Source organism: Coregonus clupeaformis, chromosome 28, assembly GCF_020615455.1.
Source record: "Coregonus clupeaformis isolate EN_2021a chromosome 28, ASM2061545v1, whole genome shotgun sequence".
NCBI classification, from domain to species: Eukaryota; Metazoa; Chordata; class Actinopteri; order Salmoniformes; family Salmonidae; genus Coregonus; species Coregonus clupeaformis.
This window is the reverse complement of record NC_059219.1, coordinates 288,604-308,455: the sequence shown is the minus strand read 5'-3', so window position 1 is coordinate 308,455 and position 19,852 is coordinate 288,604. Positions and strand designations below refer to the sequence as shown.

Genomic DNA, 19,852 nt, shown 5'->3' with positions numbered 1-19,852 from the left:
AGTGTGAATCGACTACTAGCAGGTTCTGTCACTTGCTGACAAGTGGTACAGAAAACCCTACACTTGCTCCCTCTCTGTTCTGAGTGTTTGCATGCTGTCTGCGACAGGGGGAAGTCAGTAAGACTAATTTGCATGACGACTCACTGTACTCAACAGGGAACTGAAAACAGTCAGTCAGAGGAAGAACCAAATGAGACAGATAGAAAGCATCCTCCACCGTGGGAAACATAGCCTAACCTTAATACACCAAACTCAATAGACCATGAAACAACGAACATGTCCACTTCAGCTACAGTGTAATAACAGGTCAAGGGGTCCCTGTAGAGGCAGTTCTCTGAGCCTCCAATCATAGTGACATCCTGAATGAGGCAGGTCTGTGTGAGTCATAGAAAGTCCATTAGAGACCCCATTTACATCTGATAGGAAAGGTGTGATTGTGGAATTCATTCTGTGCAATTCACCCTCTTCTGAAAGTTAAAAAAACAACACATTTTTGTATTTACTTTACATAATCACCTCTTTTAATAGACTAACATTTGGTTTTGATTTGTCCCAATAAGGTCTCTAAAGCAGGGCTCTAAACCCCCCCCGTCCTGTAGGTTCACTCCAACCCTAATCTAGCGCACCTGAGATTCTAATAATCAAATCAAATTTCAATTGTCACATACACATGTTAAGCAGATGTTATAGCAAAATGCTTGTGTTTCTAGCACCAACAGTGCAGTATATCTAACAATTCACAACAACACACACAACCTAAAAGTAAAAGAATGGAGCACCAGACTGCAGTAGGCCTCAACCTGCTGTGCTCATGACTGTGTCCACCAGTCCCCAGTGTGTGTGGGAGTGAGTGCTGACTTTCCAAGTGTGTGGGTGCCAGTCAGCTGGCTTTACCCCTGCCTTTGTCTGCTCAGCCCTGCCAGCACCAGAGCTGCTGAGTCTCCAGACAGGCACAATGATGCTTCCTGGTGTCAAAGCTCCCTTTAGAAAGGGCTTTACATGTGCCCACTTACCCACCCATTTACAGCAACACTTTTGACCCAAATCAGAGTTGTAAAGGGTCAAGCTTGTAGTATGGGATTAGCAATCACAGATGATGCCCATTACAATAAAGCAGCCTTGAGCCTGGTAATTAGCTAGTAACTAGTCTGCATATCAACAACGTTAAGAGATTGAGACTACTTAAAATCTCACAGTTACCATCGAGTTAGTCTGATAATTCAATGTCTAGTCCAGACAGCATCTGTAATGGAACTTTGTCTTGCACGTGACAGCATTGAGCACTTCAAACTTTAAAGACAATCACAGTGATACTACATAACATGCCCCACACACACTGTCATGTTGTTGTGTGTCGTGTAGAGGTCAGGTCAGGTTCCACACGCAATAAGAAAAGCTTTGACGCCCCAGAGTCTACACAGTAAGGAAGCGTCTTTGGGTTGCTATGGTATCTACCTCAGCCAAACAGGTCTGCAGCAGAGGCAGACCAAACACATTAGGGATGCAAGTTAAGTTTCTAGTTTTACTAGTCGTATGCACGGGATATACATGGTATATACCAGGAGTTCCCAAACTTTTTTCGTCCACGGCCCCATTTTGATATCTGAAAATTCCCTAACCATGTGAAAATAATTATGTAATTGTCTTGTCAAGAAAGCACCATTATCTCACCACCACTAATGAGATGGGTGTGCTTGATGTATGTCGCGTCAGAGCTTCTCAAAGTCAGGGGTCGTGGTCAACAGTGAGCACCTCATCTCTGGATCGATCCAACCTGGATCGATATTTGGTGGTGTTAATGAACGAGAGCACTGCTGAATCCAGCTTCACACAGATATGAGCTGGCAAAGGGTACCATGAGTTTGAATGCGCTGAGGGAGACGGCAGAGTATTATTCCCTTTGAGTCAGGAACCAAAACTCCTCCGTAGTGACCCGTGAATGCGTCGTCTGCAGCATTCGGTCACGACAGCTCAAAAGGCCCTACTTGACTGTTGCACTTTAATCATTCCGATTCAAGCACAGCGGTCAAGTGTGGCCTTTTCCCACGATCTAAGGGCAATCTCTGGTTGATTTATATTTGTAAGGTTAAGCACATTAAAATGATTTTGAGATACAAAGACGATTTTGGGGGGGATTATTTGTTATTCTCACGAGACCCCATTTTCATATCAGGCGACCCCGCATGTTTGTAAAAGGCTTGTATACACCTTCCAACAAAATGCTTACTTGCAGGTTCCTTCTCAACAATGCAACAACAATAATAAGAAATAAAATGCATCAATACAAACAAAGTAAATGGCTCAGTGGAATTCTTTGTTTTTTTTGTTGCATAAGTATAATACAGGAAGGCACAATTTATAGTCCAATATTTACACATGTTTTTGGGAAGGGGGCAAGTGTTTAAATTGTGCAGTATTTAGCAAACATAATAAGATTCTGGTAGCAGCAGTTGCGGTGTATGTTTGGATGTGTGTATAGCTGTGTGGGTGTGTGTGTGTGTGTATGTGTGGGTGTGTGCATGTGTGCTAAGGTGAGGAGAATCAGAGCAGGTGGTCAGTCCAGTTCAAGTGTTCAGCAGTCTGATGGCTTGTAGATATAAACTGTCTCTGAGCCTGTTGGTATCAGACCTCATGCTCCGATACAGTCTTCCCGACTATAAGGGAATGGTGTGTGGGGTTCTGGGGTCAGCTGTAAACCCACTGGGCCTGCTGGTTGGCTTTAGCCTAAAGGGCTCTTTGTTGAGGCTTTGGCGTTCGAGCACAGATCACCAGGGGTTCTTCCAACAAGTGGACCAGTAGTGCAGATCTGACCAAACGTGCTGCTGGAGTTTGGGGCCATTATTCAAAATGTAAAACCCAGGTTGGGACTGGGAGAGCAGAACTCTCAAATGTTATCCAATAACATAAGCAGCTCAAATTTAATTGGATAATAATCACAATCTAAGTCGTGTTTAGTTAGGCCTAGCTACTTCAAGTAATAGTAAAATGAGTCATGCTGATGTGAACCATCGAATGATTATGTGAAAGTTGCTTTGTGTAAGCCTAACATTAAGTTTAGGCCTTGTTTGTTTTCAATTGTCCTTTCCCCCTCCCCAAATGACCCACTAGAGATAAGGTTGTCACAAGAGTGCAGTCCCACAAACGTAATCAGAAAGCATCACCAAGGAGGCAGAACACAGTGGATTCCAATACTCATTCACAAACTACATGTAATCGGCAGCATCGTTTTACTATACAACGGCCTACTGTACCAATAGCAACCTATATTCAAACCAGGTGAATATATGATCTGAGGAAAGGTGCTGCGTCATACATTCACATGGCAAAGTGTGGGAAATGGGGTTATAATTTCCCCCCACACCTACTCAGGTAGCCTAGCGGTTAGCGCATTGGGCCTGTAACCGAAAAGGTCGCTAGTTCGAATACCCGAGCCGACAAGATGAAAAATCTGTCTATGTGCCATTGAGCAAGGCACTTAACCCTAATTTGCTCCAGAGGCACTGTACTACTATGGCTGACCCTGAAAACAACACATTTCACTGTAATTGCACCGTGTATGTGACAATAAAACGTTTTTTTTATGCATTTTTTTTAACCCAGGTGTAGGCTATGTGTAGGTTTATAACAAGTCTGGTCCTGTTCTTTATTAGCGATTTGACATGTCTGCAACAGACCATATGATCTAGGCCTAGGCTTACTTAGTACAAGTGGGATTATGTGGTGGTAAAACCCCAAGTTACCAGATGGGCTCTTTTCTGGGCTATAGCCCATTTGTGGCTGTACTGAGAGAAATTGCGTATTTGCGTATTTCTGTAGGCACTAACTGTGCCATTGGTTCGTTGGACAAAGCCTATAGGGGAAATGAATGGCGGTTTTTGGATAAACACCGAAAATAAGGATCTGTTGCAAACACAGGCTTAGGAGATCTTATATATGTTTTGTTCTATGAGAATCTTCATCAGCTAATGTCAATCTTTGTGAATTTTGATGAATTAATGTAATAATAAAAAAACACAAAGCACAAAGGTTTCATAATTCATAAAGGTCATGTTAACTAACTACTATGATGTGGTCCAGTCAACTCGACCAAGTTCTGGCCCGGATATGGTCCATCTCTCCCAACTGCACACAATCATCAGGATCTTATTCATTAGGGCACACTGTAGCAAAACATTTTGCAACAGAAAACAATGTGAATGAATATGACACTGCTGAAATCTTATGTCAGGAGGAGAACAGGGAAATATCCCCCTGTGGGGACAGCCTGGGAAACTGCCTTTCAGAGAACTCAGTATCTTCAACGAAATAATTTGAGGTCAGGGATCCAATAGTGATGAAACGGTGGATTTAAACACTGAAATGTACCATAAGAAGTTTTAGCTATAGTAAACGTCCTGTAGCTACGGTAGAGAGAGAGGAAGACATGAGAGACAGAGAGAGATTGGGAGTCCACGAGGTGATACCCTCTGACCACCCCGGGCGCGCGCACATGTCCTTATAATAATAATAAAACGTTTTTCTCTCAGTTTCAACATATTTTGCCTCTGAATCACCGCTAGAGAGACCGACGACAGCTAGGCTACTTCCTGGCACACACATGGTACCCAACAACAATTTAGAAGGAAAACATATTTGCATACCTATGTCTCACGTTTATACCACGTATGAAGTAACAGCAAGGAAGTTGTTTCCTACTGTAAGTTAGCTAACTACAAGTTTAGTGTCACTTCCATCTCGATATGCCTTGGTATCAAAGCGTAAATGAACCCCCACCCCCATTTCGTGCCCATTCCTTTCTCTTGAGAAATGCGCCCTCAACTGAACTGCTAGCCACCAAGCTAACAAGTAATTTCCAGAAACTTCAGAAAAGGTTAACAAAACAAAAAACGTGACCACAACTTGGTACTTACTGATGTCAAGAGGGGTCGCATCTGTTCACTGGCCTCTTCTTCCATTTGTCCAAATTTCTGTCCCCTATCCTCTGGGAGAATTTGAATATCGAATACCGAAATACCCCGTTTTGACGTGTCACGGCCACTAACACGACTGACTGGCATTTTTACTAACCTAACGTTGCGATCTTTACATTCAGAGCATAACCCGCCCTATTTTGATTGGCAGTTGATGTTCTCCTTTCATATCCATTAGCCGGTCTCCTTTGACCAATGATAAGAGCGGAAAATACAAATGGGCGTGTACGACACGCCTATCCCGGAGGGGCTCGTGACAAAGAGCAAGGATGCTGTGTTGATTCAGTGTCTGGTCATTACTTTGTGCTACAAGGATGATGCTGTATCTGTGAACTTCCAACAGATTAATGGAATTATGCCAACAAATAACCACAAATGCTCTTCTTGTTCGATCAAAAGCATTGTTTTATGAAAAAAATGTATGCACTCACTAACTGTAAATCGCTCTGGATAAGAGCGTCTGCTAAATGACTAAAATGTAAAATGTTTTACCAAAGCCATGCCAAGGCTATTGATTTAGCTAAATGGCCTATCTCTGGTTTTACTGTCAAGCTTTTTGGCACATGAGTTCATCTGATTGTAACACAAAATAGTGAGCACTAACTCATATTGGTTTTCTGAGACACTTTTGAAAATCTGAACAGCACTTTATATACATTTTCCAAGAGTGACGTTGAATTTATTGTAAGTATGCTTCCTAAAGCCACTCTAACAAGGTGCATATGGTGGGAATCTGTCATCAGTAACTACATGTATTTGGTGCCTGTAAGGAGCTTATGAGAGATTAACTGATTCATATTCATGTAGAGTTTGCCCCCTGATGTTTGAGTTGGCAGCATAATCCTGACAGATTACCTCAATACTTCAAGATCATTATTGTTCTCAAGGCTAGAGTTTGAATCTCCTTAGAATAGTCAAACAGGGTTTGTATTTGAGAAATAGTCATTGAAAAGCACATTTTTAAAACTCTGTTAGGAAGTTTATGCTCATAGTGGCTTAAAAAGAAACAATTAATCGCTGTGTCACCTCTTAGAGTAAGCACAGTTGTTCTAAGAAAGTCAAAAGATAAAGTGCATAAAACAGGCCTACATATAAAAGTAATCTGAGCACTTTTAGTCCCATGAAAATACATGTTTACTTTTGATCATCATCATCGTCGTCATCATCATCTCGTGGACTATGTAAACAGAGTAGTTTTGTAAAGTTTTTTTATTTTACCTTGGCAATTCAGTTAAGAACAAATTCTTATTTACAATGACGGCCTACACCGACCAAACCCGGACGACGCTGGGCCAATTGTGCGCCGCCTTATGGGACTCCCAATCACGGCCGGTTGTGATACAGCCTGGAATCAAACCAGGGGGTCTGTAGTGACGCCTCAAGCGCTGAGATGCAGTGCCTTAGAATGGGACTCCCAATCACAGCCGGTTGTGATACAGCCTGGAATCGAACCAGGGGGTCTGTAGTGACGCCTCAAGCGCTGAGATGCAGTGCCTTAGACCGCTGCGAGTGGCGCAGGGTTCCATTCCATTGCAACAGATAAGGAAAAAGAATGTCATTAGATTATCCACTGATATGGAAACCACTTCAGAGGTGTCAGATGTAGATGTTCACTGCCGCATGCATTCCCAATGATCAATCAGGATGGCAATACAAGTGTGTGTGTGTGTGTGTGTGTGTGTGCGTGCGTGCGCATGCGTGTGTGTGTGCGTGTCTACTGATTAATAAGATTGGTCCCCACATGCTGGGGGGTAACCCTCTAGGGACCAAAGGTGCAGAGTCTGTAAACATTGTAATCCCCTTAATTTGGTCTCAGGTTATTTCTATAGCCAGTTACTGGAAGTGATGCTGTGGCATTAGAAATGCTCACTGGGGGTTCTCCTCCTACAGGTAGGAGGTGACTTAATACCTGCTCTCTCTCTGAACATCAAAGGTGACCTTAGTTGGATCAACATTTATATTTCAAGGGCCTCCAGAGTGGCGCAACGATCTAAGGCACTGCATCGCAGTGTTGCGGCGTCACTACAGCCTGGGGTTCGATCCCAAGCTGTGTCATTACTGGCTGTGACCGGGAGTCCCATAGGGCGGCGCACAATTGTCCGGGTTAGGGGAGGGTTTGGCCGGGGGGGGGCTTTCCTTGGCTCAGTGTGCTCTAGCGACTCCTTGTGGCGGGCCGGGCACCTGCAGGCTGACGACGATCGTTAGTTGAACAGTGTTTCCTCCGACACATTGGTGCGGCTGGCTTCCATGTTAAGTGAGCTAGTGTTAAGAAGCGCGGTTTGGCGGGTCATGTTTCGGAGGACGCATAACTTGACCTTCGCCTCTACCGAGCCCATTGGGGAGTTGCAGCGATGAGACAAGATCGTAATCACAAAATATAGAATATATTTCAGCCACCTGTTGTAACATTTAATTAAACATACATGTAATTTTAAATATAATTTCTGAACATATAAAAATGAAGATATTTATTGCTATTGGACAAGTAAAAGAAGACAAACTGCCAGCCATGGCTCAGGGGACCATTTAACACGTATGTTTTTGGTTGAGCCAAATCAATGTTTTAGCATCTATCCTATGGCTTCCCCTAGTGTCTGAGTAGGTTCAGTAATAATTTGAAACAAAACTTGAAACGCATCTAAAATGTGTATTTTTATCCAAATAGCTTTAAAGTCTTTATTAGATGAGTTTCTGCATAGAACTCTGATTTCATAATTATTTCTAAACAAGCGGGTATATTATACTGCTGTACATGTTTATAACATTGCATTAAACATTTGACAACAATAATAATACAGTCATTAAGCGCACACTTTAATCCAATACAATTTACTGTTAAACAGGATATGCAATGACTTCTTCTTCGCCTGAGCTGGAGGCAACAATATGATATGACCCTACAGACTTTCAATTATATTTCAAAAACTTAATCACATTAAAAGTTGATACTGATAAAAGTGTTCTACCATGTGACTAAATGAAATAGTATGTCTGATTTTGCACATCATACCTCAGAACAATAAATATATAGAAAGCTAAAGTGTTGCAAAAATATTGCCTTGCATTCCATCCAACACTTAGTTGGTCATCAAGAAAATGCCAGAACCATCTCCTGCCAAAGGTATAGGCCTGCAGTCACCATACTTCAATCCCTCTCAGGTGAGGGAGGTCTGAGTACCTGCATGTCTTTGTCTTGACAGTTGAGCATCTTCCTGCTGACTCCTCCGCCACTTGTTTTTCCAATTGAATTACTGGAGCGCCACCTTGTGGATCATCAAGCCCATTGATGTTTACCATCCAATTATAGTTGCAATACTTCAGGAGGAAAGCTTCAGACCACTTTTTCTGCGCCTCTGGGTGTCACCCAATGAAAAGAGCTTCCTTAGGTGCACAAATACAAAATGTTTCACGCTGACTGGCTTGGAGGAAGATACGGCAATGAACTCTGGAGGATTGGGCCTTTGAAGAGAGAGTTTAAAAGTTTGATGCCATTTTAAAGACGGACAAAAAAAACGGTGATTTTAAAGATACACTGTAAATGACTTCTATTAAATTCAACAATCCAAAACATGCGCCATTAAACCCAAACATCTCTATAATACTAGGTAATAGAGTAAGAGGTTTACCTTGGAGCTCTAGGGCGAGGCTTGGCCTCCCCAACAGGCCTCTGGGGGATGAGTCTTCCCCTAGCTCGCAGTGGCAGGGTTCTAACCAGGGAACTATGCCTCCTGGTGTAACTGGGAGCCATGACATTCCTGGATAGAGCCGCCATGGACTCCCTGTAGACAAGGCCATGTCTGGAAGATACGCCGCAGTGGTGACACGTGGCCAACTGAGAGAGAGGTAAGGAAGGGTAGAGGTCAATGTAAAAGAGACTGCCATAGGGGTTAGCTATTCAACATTACAGACATGCTGAGACAGTTCCCAAAGAGATTCAAAGAAGGACGTTGAGGAAAGTAAGTGGGTGAGGATGATAAACAAATAATTAAAAGTTGGCCACGCTCCTCCCTGTAAAAATTAAAGTCCAGTAGACCTGGTTAAAAGTAACACAAGACCCTAGAGGCCTCTCTCCATAAAGAACACAAGGCTAAATTCAGATGTGATAACACACATGTTGGCCCTAGCCAACTGTCAATTACTTCCTTCCACCAATAGGATATCAGGACAGCTCTCTAGAGTCTGGAGAGCATCAAGCGCATCATAGACCTACTTCTAAACCAGGACACGCTTATTTATTTTACATGTTAGTCATTTAGCAGACACTCTTATCCAGAACGATTTACAGTTAGTGCATTCATCTTAAGATAGCTAGGTGGGACAACATAGTAAGTAAATTGGGGGGGGTATGAAATGAATTCACTGTATGTCGCACACTGGATTAAAGGCTATCACCACATTATGTTGGCCACCATTTTTTAATGACATTTGTACGGAGAAAAGTGTTTCACTCTTCCTCAGCATAGTTTATAAAAATAGTAGCGACAATAACTTACGTTTTTATAATAACTATATGTTTTGGTTCTATGCATAGTATTTGTGTCATATACAAATAAAGCAAGAATAACATGATACATTCAGAAAATGTTACAGTAGCCTACAGTAATATGTTGTCTCTGTGGAAAGAGAAAGACATTGCTAAATTATAAGACTAGGCCTCAATTATTTTCCTCTTCTATCAAACAATCCTTCAATTCACCATGGAAACAATAAAACAAAGTATACATTCTTTACTTAGCACAATTCAACAATCTGTTACCACACTCCCAAATGATCAACTCGCAAACAATGCTTGTATCAAAGCATTTAGAGTCAACAAAGTTGTGTAAATGCCTGGAAGAGAGGAACTCACCGAGACAAAAGCTGCCATGCTGTGCTGTCTGCTGTGCAGTTTCTGTTACTCTGTCTGCTGTGTAGCTTCACCAGAGTCACAATGTGTGACAGTCCCTCTAACACAAAACGCTGTCATCCTACATATGGGTGGAGCCAGGGGGAGATTAAATACATTATATCTCTGCCCACTGCTTCTTAATGATGTCATGTAAAATTTGATTTGTTTATGAACTGATATACAAAACGACACCGGATTCAAAACTTAGAATCTTTCAATTTAAATTATTATATAAAATTCTTGCTACCAATAGAATGTTATTTATATGGGGGATACAATCTTCCCAGCTCTGCAGATTATGCTGCGAAGAGACAGAATCATTAGATCATTTGTTTTGGTACTGTCCATTTGTAGCTTGTTTTTGGACACAGGTCCAGGAATGGCTAAAGGATTGCAATATTTACCTGGAGCTAACCCTGCAAATAGCACTACTGGGTGATCTGAAAAGTCATAGTCAATCGATCAATAACATAATAATACTATTAGCAAAAATGTTTATTTTCAATTCACAATCTGTAGCAACAATGAGAATAGAAATGTTCAGAACTTTTGTAAGACATCACAGTACAGTTGAAATATATATGGCAAATAGAAATCCTATATGGATGGTGTTAAAAGATGGGAGGTGTTGAATGGAATTGAAGGATGGGACTAATAACAACTAACAACAAACAATAACAAGATAACTAATAATGTAGGCACGCTGTGTCCATAATAAGTGTATGGCTTGTAGGTTGGGAGCTTTTGTGAAGGAGCACAGTTAGAAAGATATGGCATATAGAAGCAAACCGGATGGACATCATGAAAATGATCGGAGAGGTTGAGAGTAGAAGAACTTCAGGAGAAAGAACAAACAAAATGTAATTACTGTAAAATTGACTGTGTCCATAAAATGTAGATAGTGGGTATGGGCTGGAAGTAGAGGCCTAGGCGTTGTTGTTCACTAGTTTACTCCAAGTGGGGAAAGGGTGGCGGGGTTGGAAAGTAATAAAGGGGAATATATATATATTTTTTAAAGGATATGTATGTGTATGTATGTATGTGTGTGTGTGTGTGTATATATGTGTATGTGTATGTATATATATATATATGTTTATGTATGTATGTGTATGTATGTATATATATAAACATGGGGGATTGGAAGTGATGCAGACAATTACATTGATGGAAGTTACAATCTATCTGCAATATTAAGCTGATCTACCCCCACCAAAATAAAATAACAAATACAAAATAAATTTGATTTGATGTCACCAGTACATGATTCCTGCCTACAGCCATAATCTATACCCTAGATTGTGGATTAGGGTCTGAAGCAACCCCCACACCAAACCAATAGGGTTGTGAACAGGCTGTCCTATTTTAACCGGAATAATCTTGGAAAGTGGACCAAACTGTCAGTGTTACATTTTACATTTTGGTCACGTAAATGTAAATGTAAATGTATTTAGCAGACGCTCTTATCTAGAGCGACTTACAGTTAGTGAGTGCATACATTATTTTTCATACTGGCCCCCCGTGGGAATTGCAAGGTGCTGGCCCTACTGTTGGAAAATGACCTTTATGCTAAGGCAGAGAAGTGTATGTTTTGTCACGACTTCGGCCGAGGCTACCTCCCCTCCTTGTTCAGGCAGGCTTCGGCGTTCATCGTCACCGGAGTACTAACCACTGCCGCCCCAATCATCATCACAATTGTCTTGTCTCGTTATCACACACCTGGTTCTAATCCCCTAATTAGTCCGTGTATAAGTGTTCCCTCTGCCCGCTTGTCCTTGTGGGTGATTGTTTATTGTGAAGGTTAGTGAAGCGCGTGTATTTTGATCGACGGGAGTATTTTCCTGTGTGCCTTGTATTTTCCAGTGCACCTGTTTTGTGCCCTGTAATGTGTTTGACACAGTTCTGCGTAAACCTGTATTTTGCGGATTAAAGCCTGTTATTCTGTGATTTACCCTCCTGCGCCTGACTCCTTCAACACCACCTCATCACAGTAGCTAGCTAATGGGGATCCTAATAAACTAAACTAAACCATCTCTTGATGTCGATCTACTCATGATGATTAATTATGTTGTTGTTTTTGAATTGCTTGTTTTTTGTTGTTGTTTTACAACGCTTTGATATTTACTTATGTAATGAATAGCACTATAAAAGTTTAATACATTTTTATATTATTATTAATAATATCACCAGAACCATGAATGGATTTAAGTTCATCATCATACACAAAGAGATCATTATGACATCATTGCTTTTGGAATTCCAATCATTTCTAGAACATTTGCAAAACCACAAGACCCATTCACTTGGCTAGGTTCTATTCAATGGTTCCATGGTCCATTTATTGTAAAAACATGAAGTCCTCACAAGTTTTCTTAAGAGAACCTTTTGTCTCTGAAAGGCTAAGGAAGAGAACAGGTAAGCGCTTTTAAGTATTTTTGTCAAACGTAGCACTATCATGACATTTATTTACATCCCATTTGATTTGCAGTAAATATGAATCAGGATTGCCATAGTGTGACAGCAGGACCCCATTCTATCTCTAACCAGGTACCCAGTGGAGTCCTTCTCACTCTCAGGCATTAAGAGCAGCAGAACCCCCTAGTATACTTGGCTCAAAACACCCTCACGCTCTCTGCCCTCCCCTGAAGCCAGCAGACATCTCCTACAGACACACGGTGAGGAAGGGAGGCAGTAGGTCAGTGGCGCCCAAAGAGCCGTCGGTCACGGTCCACCTGGACTTCCGCTTCCTCAGAGCCTCCTCTGCCCTGGAGAAGTTCAATGGGGAGCTGCTGTATAAGTGTGCCAGCTGCCTGTGGTACTACCCCAGCCTGTCCCCTCTGCAGACACACATCACCCTGAGCTTTATGGAGGGCTTCAGCTGCAGGGTCTACTACAGGAAGCTGAAGGAGCTGCGCTGCAGGAATGACATGAAGAGGATCCAGGCAACAGAGATGAAGAGCAGTGAGGAGACAGAGAAGAAGAGCAGCGAGGAGACAGAGAGGAAGAGCAGCGAGGAGATAGAGAAGAAGAACAGCGAGGAGACAGAAGAAGAGCAGCGAGGAGACAGAGAAGAAGAGCAGCGAGGAGACAGAGAAGAAGAGCAACGAGGAGACAGAGAAGAAGAGCAGCGAGGAGACAGAGAAGAAGAGCAGTGAGATTCAGAAGTGGCTCTCTGAGATAGAGGACCCCACTGACCATTACAGTCACTGAGATCATTATCCCTATTTTCATTACAGATTCATTTTCACAGTACAAAACACAGCTATAGAAAATAAAACGTTTTCATGATCCCTGCTTCTTGTTATTCTCAGAGTACAGTCAGAGCCAGATATACTAAATACATGCTATTTCATAAGGGAATGAATGAGTATACTGATTGGCGTCTGGGATTTCAAGCAGGTGGTTTTCTAACTCTGTCCATGGTGTTGAAGTTGGGTACATCCTGAGGTCAGTAGCACAGCACCCTCGGATAAGTACAGAGTACGAGGGGAAGGCTAGTGTCTTTTTGGACAGATCTGTAAAAGGTCCTTCTACAACAACTATCACTAACAGAATAACAGTATTTTACAAATGTATGTGGTAGAGCTCATCTACTCAGCCCTCTTTGCTCTACTGCCCTCTAGTGCATTTTATTGACACGTCTGGGTCATTCTTTCACTAAATGGCCCTGCTGGCCTGCATGTATTTCAAAATCATAAATTGATTTGTATTCAGGATTTGTTTTTTGTCCAATATTTCCTTGATTTTTTTCCTAAAACCTTTTTCAACATCTCCAGCAAATTTGAGCAAAATAAAACTGTTAATCTTATCACCAAACTTACAGTGTAATGTTTATTAATCTACCCAAGTGCTTCTCATGACAAACATATTCATTTTATTTCACATGCAAAGCAGGAGGCCCTCAAAGGCAGAAGGAAAACACAAAAAGTATAAAATGCGCACCATATCTATCTTATTTCTTAATGGCCTAATACATTACACTACAGGACAATCCATAGACAACAGGGAGGTCTTTAAGAGCTTCAGAAGGCTTCAGCAAGCTTTACAGAGCTTTAGAGAGCTTCAGAGAGTGTCAGAGAGCTTTACAGAGCTTTACAGAGCTTTAGAGCGCTTTAGAGAGCTTTCTAGACAGACTCTGCATGACAACCCATCTGGCCAGGTCACTGTACAGCGCCACTCGGTGGACACGACTATCCACGACGTGGTAATCAAACCCGTTCGCCTGTCCCGTCACCAGCTGGCACACGCCCTCCTCGTCAAAGCCCTCGCCCACAGTGACGGCCAGCAGCTGTGTGTTCTCTGCCAGGGCGGCGGCGGCGACTCTGTGGATAGCAGCCCGGGCAGAGGCCACAGACCTGCCGTCTGTGAACACCACCACTTTCTTGGCAACAGCGGAGCGGCCCTCCCTCTGGAGGGTGGAGGTCAGGAATGCCAGGGCAGCCGGTAAGTCGGTGGCCCCGTCCATATAGCGGGTAGCCGCTAGCCTCGTTTGGACATCTTCAACCCTGGCAGTGAAGGGCACCTCCACTCTCTGCTGCTGCCCATCGCTGTACTGCATGACAGACAGGCGGAGCAGCCCTCCCCGGTCCGAAGACAGCAGTCTGGCGGCCATGTTCTCAACAAACTCTCTGGCTCTGTAGAAGTTGTCCTGGCCCACACTGGAGGAGCCGTCCAACATGAAGACTATGTCTGTAGCCTCCTCGAAGTTGGCTGGAGAAAGAGTGGACCATTTTAGGGCAACAGTTGAGGTTCAGATACATTTACATACATTCCACTAAATCTTTCAATTGCAGTACTTAATAAATAACGTATTGTAAGGCATAGGAAACTGTGACCATAAAAACAAGGGAGAGGAGCAGTCTTACCTGGACAGCTGTAATCAGGACATTTCTTATCTGTAAACACAACACAGACTTTAGTTGAGAGCAAAGGAACATAGCATGTAGCTATCTCTTGATATTATAAATTAGGGCAAGCCTGTACATAGTCTACCTTGGCAGATATAGCCAGTAACGTTGTTGAAGAAGGAGTCCTCCAGCAGCTGCGCGTGGTCTGTAATCTTCAGGTAGAGTCCAGGTGAGGCTGTGCCCAGACAGGTGATCTCCTCCAGCATGGTGGCGTAGGACGCCCGTCTGAAGATGTCTCCAATGCCAATGCCCACCACCTGAGGAGCCAAGATGGAGGACATACTGAGGCTTTGACACAAAATGGCTGACTTGGAGGAGCGAGAGATGGTTATCTTTATGTCTATTGAAATGGACCCTTAGTCCTGCATTCATCTCTTCACCCCCAACCTAAACATGTCCTTCAGCCCAATGCCCACTCTCCCCATCCCATTGCCCAGTCCCATTGCCATCCCTGACCATTATATTTGGCACAGAGCAGAGGGAGGACAGCGGTTTGGCGTCCCGGCGGGTGTCCGACCGTCCGTCCGTCAAGACTATGGCCACCTTTCGGTCCAGCTGGGAGCTGCCGAATGCCTGCCGGGCAAAATCCAGCGCCTCTCCCGTGTACGTACCACCGGCAATCCAGCGCATGTTTCTCACCGCGCTGCAAGTAGGGGGCAACAAACACAACAGTTAGTCAGTCAACTGATATCAGGTAACTGCTGTACTTTGGACTTTTGACTCTTATCTGGTCTGACCTTTTGAGCTGTGCTACTGTGGTGATCTTGGGGTCCTCCATAGATACCAGCTCCTGGGTGCCATCATGGCTGTACTGAACTACACCCACTCGTGATCCTAGCTCCTTCTGCAAACAGAAACACACACAGAGAAACAACATTTAGTTAAGGCCCCTCTCTCACCCAGGGAAGTCAGGACAAACGTTCACCCACCTTGTCTTTGCTGAACTTGGTAATCTTGTTGATGATTCGAATTATGAACTATTTTTCCAGGGTGAAGTTCTGCAGCCCAACGCTCTCTGAACTGTTGTTAGATTTTTTTGGATTTTAAGAATAATGACTAAAGGATTTCACCCCAAATACAGTATAAATGCTAGAATTATCATGTAGTGTCAAACCACTAACAGAGGGGGCGGTACTAAACATTCAAGGGGGAAGGCGGAAACTGTTTAGAAAACCCACCTAAAGGTGGGAGGAGTCAAGTTCAGGAGCTATAAAATCGTATGTTTGGGTCTTTGGCCCAGAGCTCTCCATGAATAAATATACAGATAAATACTTGTGGGTTGTGGACCTTGAATCATTGATGATTAAAACCAGAGCCTTACAACCTCTGGTAATGATTCAAGCTTAGGTTGAATTAGAGATAGAAATTCACATGACAGATTGGTCCTTCGAGCCGGATCTTAATACATCTTTATCGTTCTAAGAACACCGAAACCCGTGCACGGGCGGGTGATAGCATCCGTGAAAGAGTCCTGGCCTTCAATGTTAAGGTTATAAACAGGCCGGTGATTACTCTTTATGAACGATAAAGACGTTAACAAGTTTGAAAAAGCATTTAAATCCAAACTGCAAGGAAAAGGTCAGTAATTTTTATTCATGGATTTTGGTGAAATGATTTGAACTTGTATGAGAATAGTGATTCTTGTGAGAGGGCAGAGAATAGTTACCAAAGTCTCAAAGGAAGTAATAATTATTACGAAACAGGGAGGGTCCGCAATTGACCCTAGGTAAATAGCTATTACCAGAATAATCTAGTCCGAAATAACAAGGGGTGAAGGCCATCACCAATGTAAACTAGTTTTTTATTGAGACTGTACTGGGTACAGTGCTACAATAAACAGGGAAAGGGATGATTTTTTGTCGTGTGCTATGGATACATAAAACAGGTCAAAAGTCGCGTATACGACTGGGGATTTGCTAGAACTCTGTGTGTTTCATGAAACTAGAGCAGTTACGACCTCTAGGTTACAAATAGGTTTAGCAAATGATTGTATAATGTTGTGTACGTGTGAGACTTGAATCCATCAGTATACGTGATAATTATTTAAAGGAAGGAGCTAAAAAATAAGTCGCGGGGGGCAGTAAAAAATAAAAAAAATAAAATGTATTCACTAACTGTAGGTCGCTCTGGATAGGAGCGTCTGCTGGGTGACTAGAATATAAATGTATTATCATTGATTCAGTAATGATAGAAGGGTAGAGAGGAAATAGGCAGGTTAAGGGTAGAGTTAGATAGAGAGAAAGAGGTAGTAAGAGCTATAGAGGGTGTAGTGCACCCTAAGACAGCAATAGAGGGGTTCAGGAGGGATTTGGAGAGTCTAGCAGCAAGCTTTAAGCTAAACACAGGGGATATTGAGAGGGCAGTCAGAACCCTAGTTGGGAAAGATTGGGCAGCTGTTGGGGGGCAGTGGGTTTCAGGGGATGCCAATGGAGCAGTCCTACCATGGGCAAATGATGGGCAATATGTTGGGAAAATAACTGAGTTGTGTAATAATTTAAGGGAACCTTACCATCGACATGCTGACTTCTCCAAAGTACATGAATGTAAACAGGAAAACAGTGAGACCATCAGCCAAGTGAAATACCTGAGCCTCCCCAGGGACAGGGAAATGATACTCCGTACCATCAGCAGCTAAAAAATAGCATTCCTTAGTGGAATGAGACCAGAAATAAGCTGGAATATTAAGAGGACTTTAGTGGGATGGGGAACTACTTCGTTAGCCGAGGTCAAGAGATATGCAATCCATCATGAGCGGAATAGTAGACAGGATAGAGTAAGAAAAATAACATACGGGAGTTGAGTATTTAATGGCCACTAGGGGAAATAGCTGGTAGAGGTAGAACTCCAGAATAGAAGGGGAGAGAGATTTTCTTAGGGGGTGGATCAAATAATTGATAATGGATCATTTGAAATGAGATCACATGTAGCAGATTTAGAGTAATCAATTAAATAATCATTGTATACTCGAGGAATTTTGAGGGATTTTATGGATTAGTTGTAAGGAATTAGATTGATACTGTTGAATTTAGGGGATTTTCAACAGTTCATAGGTGGTGTTTACTATGCTGTGGGATGGAACGGTTTATTGGGTGATATTTGAAACTAAATTAATGGAATAAGCTGCAGTAATCAGAGGAATGTACAATCTAAGGCGAGACAACTATTGCCTAGATCATTGATTTAGCAATAGGATCAGGTAGATAAGGACTAGGAAAAAAAAATTAGATGAAGAATGATGAGCTTTTTGGTAAGGATAGACTGCTGTAAAGCTTGGGTACTCCATTATGTACTGCATACGGGTAAACTTAAGTGATCTTATCTATGGGAAGGCAATGGCAGCCCATGGTAAAATCATTTGGAACTCTGAGGAGGAAGAACAGTTTATGTTGTTGCTCTCTTCCCAAACAGTCTTAGCTTTTCATACATATATCAGGGATGTTACCCAAATAGTAGAGAGTAAAGAGGGATATGACATTGGTCGTGATTTAAAGATGAGTTTTTTTTTTGGTGGGCTATTAGAGATAACTGGGTTAATCACGAACATAGAGGTTTTTATTCTTTGTTGCTAGGCAGAACACTTAGGTGACCTAAATATGGACTTGTCATGTCCAACAATCAGTCTTCAGGTCAAGCCCGGGAGAGCCGGGGTAGAACAGAGGTTGAACTAAACATAAGTGTTTTTACAAGATAAGAGATTGTTTGATTGGATTACTAATTGATTCTGAACTGAATGAAAGTTGAATTTAGCCGCCATAAAGACAAAGGAAGTGGGAGGAGCAATAAAGAAGCAAAAGACAATCTCAAAAATGAAAGGCATGGCAATTGGTTGATAAATTACCTAAGGGAATGTTTAGGAAGGTGGTAAAAAAATTGACACATAAGCAGAACTATGTGTCAAGAGGGGGGAAGAGGCTAATTGTAGGATTAAATAATATACGAAGGAGAGGACAAAATACTTTTAAAAAAAAACCATTTTTTTAGATACAGTCTAAAAAGAGAATGAAGTCAGAAATTGTTACATTAATCTGAACATGTGTGAAGATAGTTTATTAACCACACCCGTATGTCAGAGGTTTTGTGCCCCACAGGTGAACTAAAGGAGAAGGTGACCCACTATCTAACCAGGTGACTGGTGAGCATCCAGTCACTAGAAGGAAAACTGGAAGCAGGCCTGTTGGGAAGGGCCCTATCAGGTTTTGTTGGTCACCGCCTTTGCCATTAGAATAGCAGAAAGAGCAACCTGGGTCCATGTTACCCACTGCAAGAAGGTAAGACCACATACAAGCACCACTTAGCACACGCAGAGTTGGCGAGCAGAACTGGGCCACAGGGTCCGGGGGTCACTTCTGTCAACGAAGATCTCCTACCCAGACCTATCATCACTGTAGTGTGTTCCTAGGGTGTGAGTATGGGGTGGTACCGAGCAGAAGGACTCAAGACAGGAGAGGGTTGGCGGTTTTTGGGAATATGGGTGACCCTGAGCTGCATCATAGTCTCGGCAATAGTCGTGGTAGGTCAAGATCCACCACCACCTCGCACCAATTACGCTATGGCCTTACCATTATTAAGAAATAAAAGGGAAGCGACCCGACATACTGACCGTCAAGGGCGAGTGATCTACAAAATAGGAGTCAGAGAAGGGTGGGGAGTAAGATTCAAAATTAGGATCAGGGATCTTATCAGGGCAGATAAGCAAGCAACGTGGGATTATAAAATCCCATTGTATTTATGTTCAGCTCCCTCGGCGGATTGTTCCTGGGCTCAGGTATTTAGACATACTGGGGGACGGAGATATGAGACGGGGGGGGGCTGGACGTCCAGATGGAGGATAAGAAGGTATAACGACATCCCCAAGGAGATGGTAGTAACGATAGTAAAAGTCACTAAAGAGGACATGAAAAGAACTTACTGGGCTTGCGCGGACAAATACGGATGGGATACTTGTCTAAGATTACATTTGATGGAGTCAAAAGATATGGAAAGCACAGGTGTTGTCATTAATCCACTAACAGCAATAGACCGAGTAAATCAGTCAAGGGATGACGGAGTCAATTCGACTAACCCGTCCACTATGAAAGATTTTCTCCTCC

At 42.6% G+C, this 19,852-nt stretch overlaps 2 protein-coding genes across 2 annotated transcripts in view; one reads left to right on the top strand and one right to left on the bottom strand.

Moving 5' to 3' along the window:
• LOC123482118 (sodium-driven chloride bicarbonate exchanger-like) overlaps nucleotides 1–5,030 on the bottom strand; it is an 80,249-nt gene extending 75,219 nt beyond the window's left edge. The window contains exon 1 of the mRNA XM_045208453.1: nucleotides 4,911–5,030. Within this exon, the coding sequence (XP_045064388.1) occupies nucleotides 4,911–4,955 (45 nt within the window). The 5' untranslated portion in view covers nucleotides 4,956–5,030. The remainder of the gene's footprint in view (nucleotides 1–4,910) is intronic.
• Nucleotides 5,031–12,172: 7,142 nt separating this feature from the next.
• LOC123482065 lies at nucleotides 12,173–13,192 on the top strand. The gene is made up of 3 exons (XM_045208293.1): nucleotides 12,173–12,270; nucleotides 12,403–12,888; nucleotides 13,167–13,192. The coding sequence occupies exons 1-3, from the start codon at nucleotides 12,177–12,179 to the stop codon at nucleotides 13,190–13,192; spliced, it is 606 nt and encodes a 201-aa protein (XP_045064228.1). The 5' UTR covers nucleotides 12,173–12,176.
• Nucleotides 13,193–19,852: the final 6,660 nt, after the last annotated feature.

Bases quoted from the DNA above. Each gene is read 5' to 3' on its own strand.
- LOC123482065 (XM_045208293.1), top strand. From the start codon at position 12,177: ATGGTTCCATGGTCCATTTATTGTAAAAACATGAAGTCCTCACAAGTT. The intron at 12,271-12,402 runs GTAAGCGCTTTT...ATCTCTAACCAG, and splicing joins AAGGCTAAGGAAGAGAACAG to GTACCCAGTGGAGTCCTTCT. The intron at 12,889-13,166 runs GCGAGGAGACAG...TGTTATTCTCAG, and splicing joins GGAGATAGAGAAGAAGAACA to AGTACAGTCAGAGCCAGATA.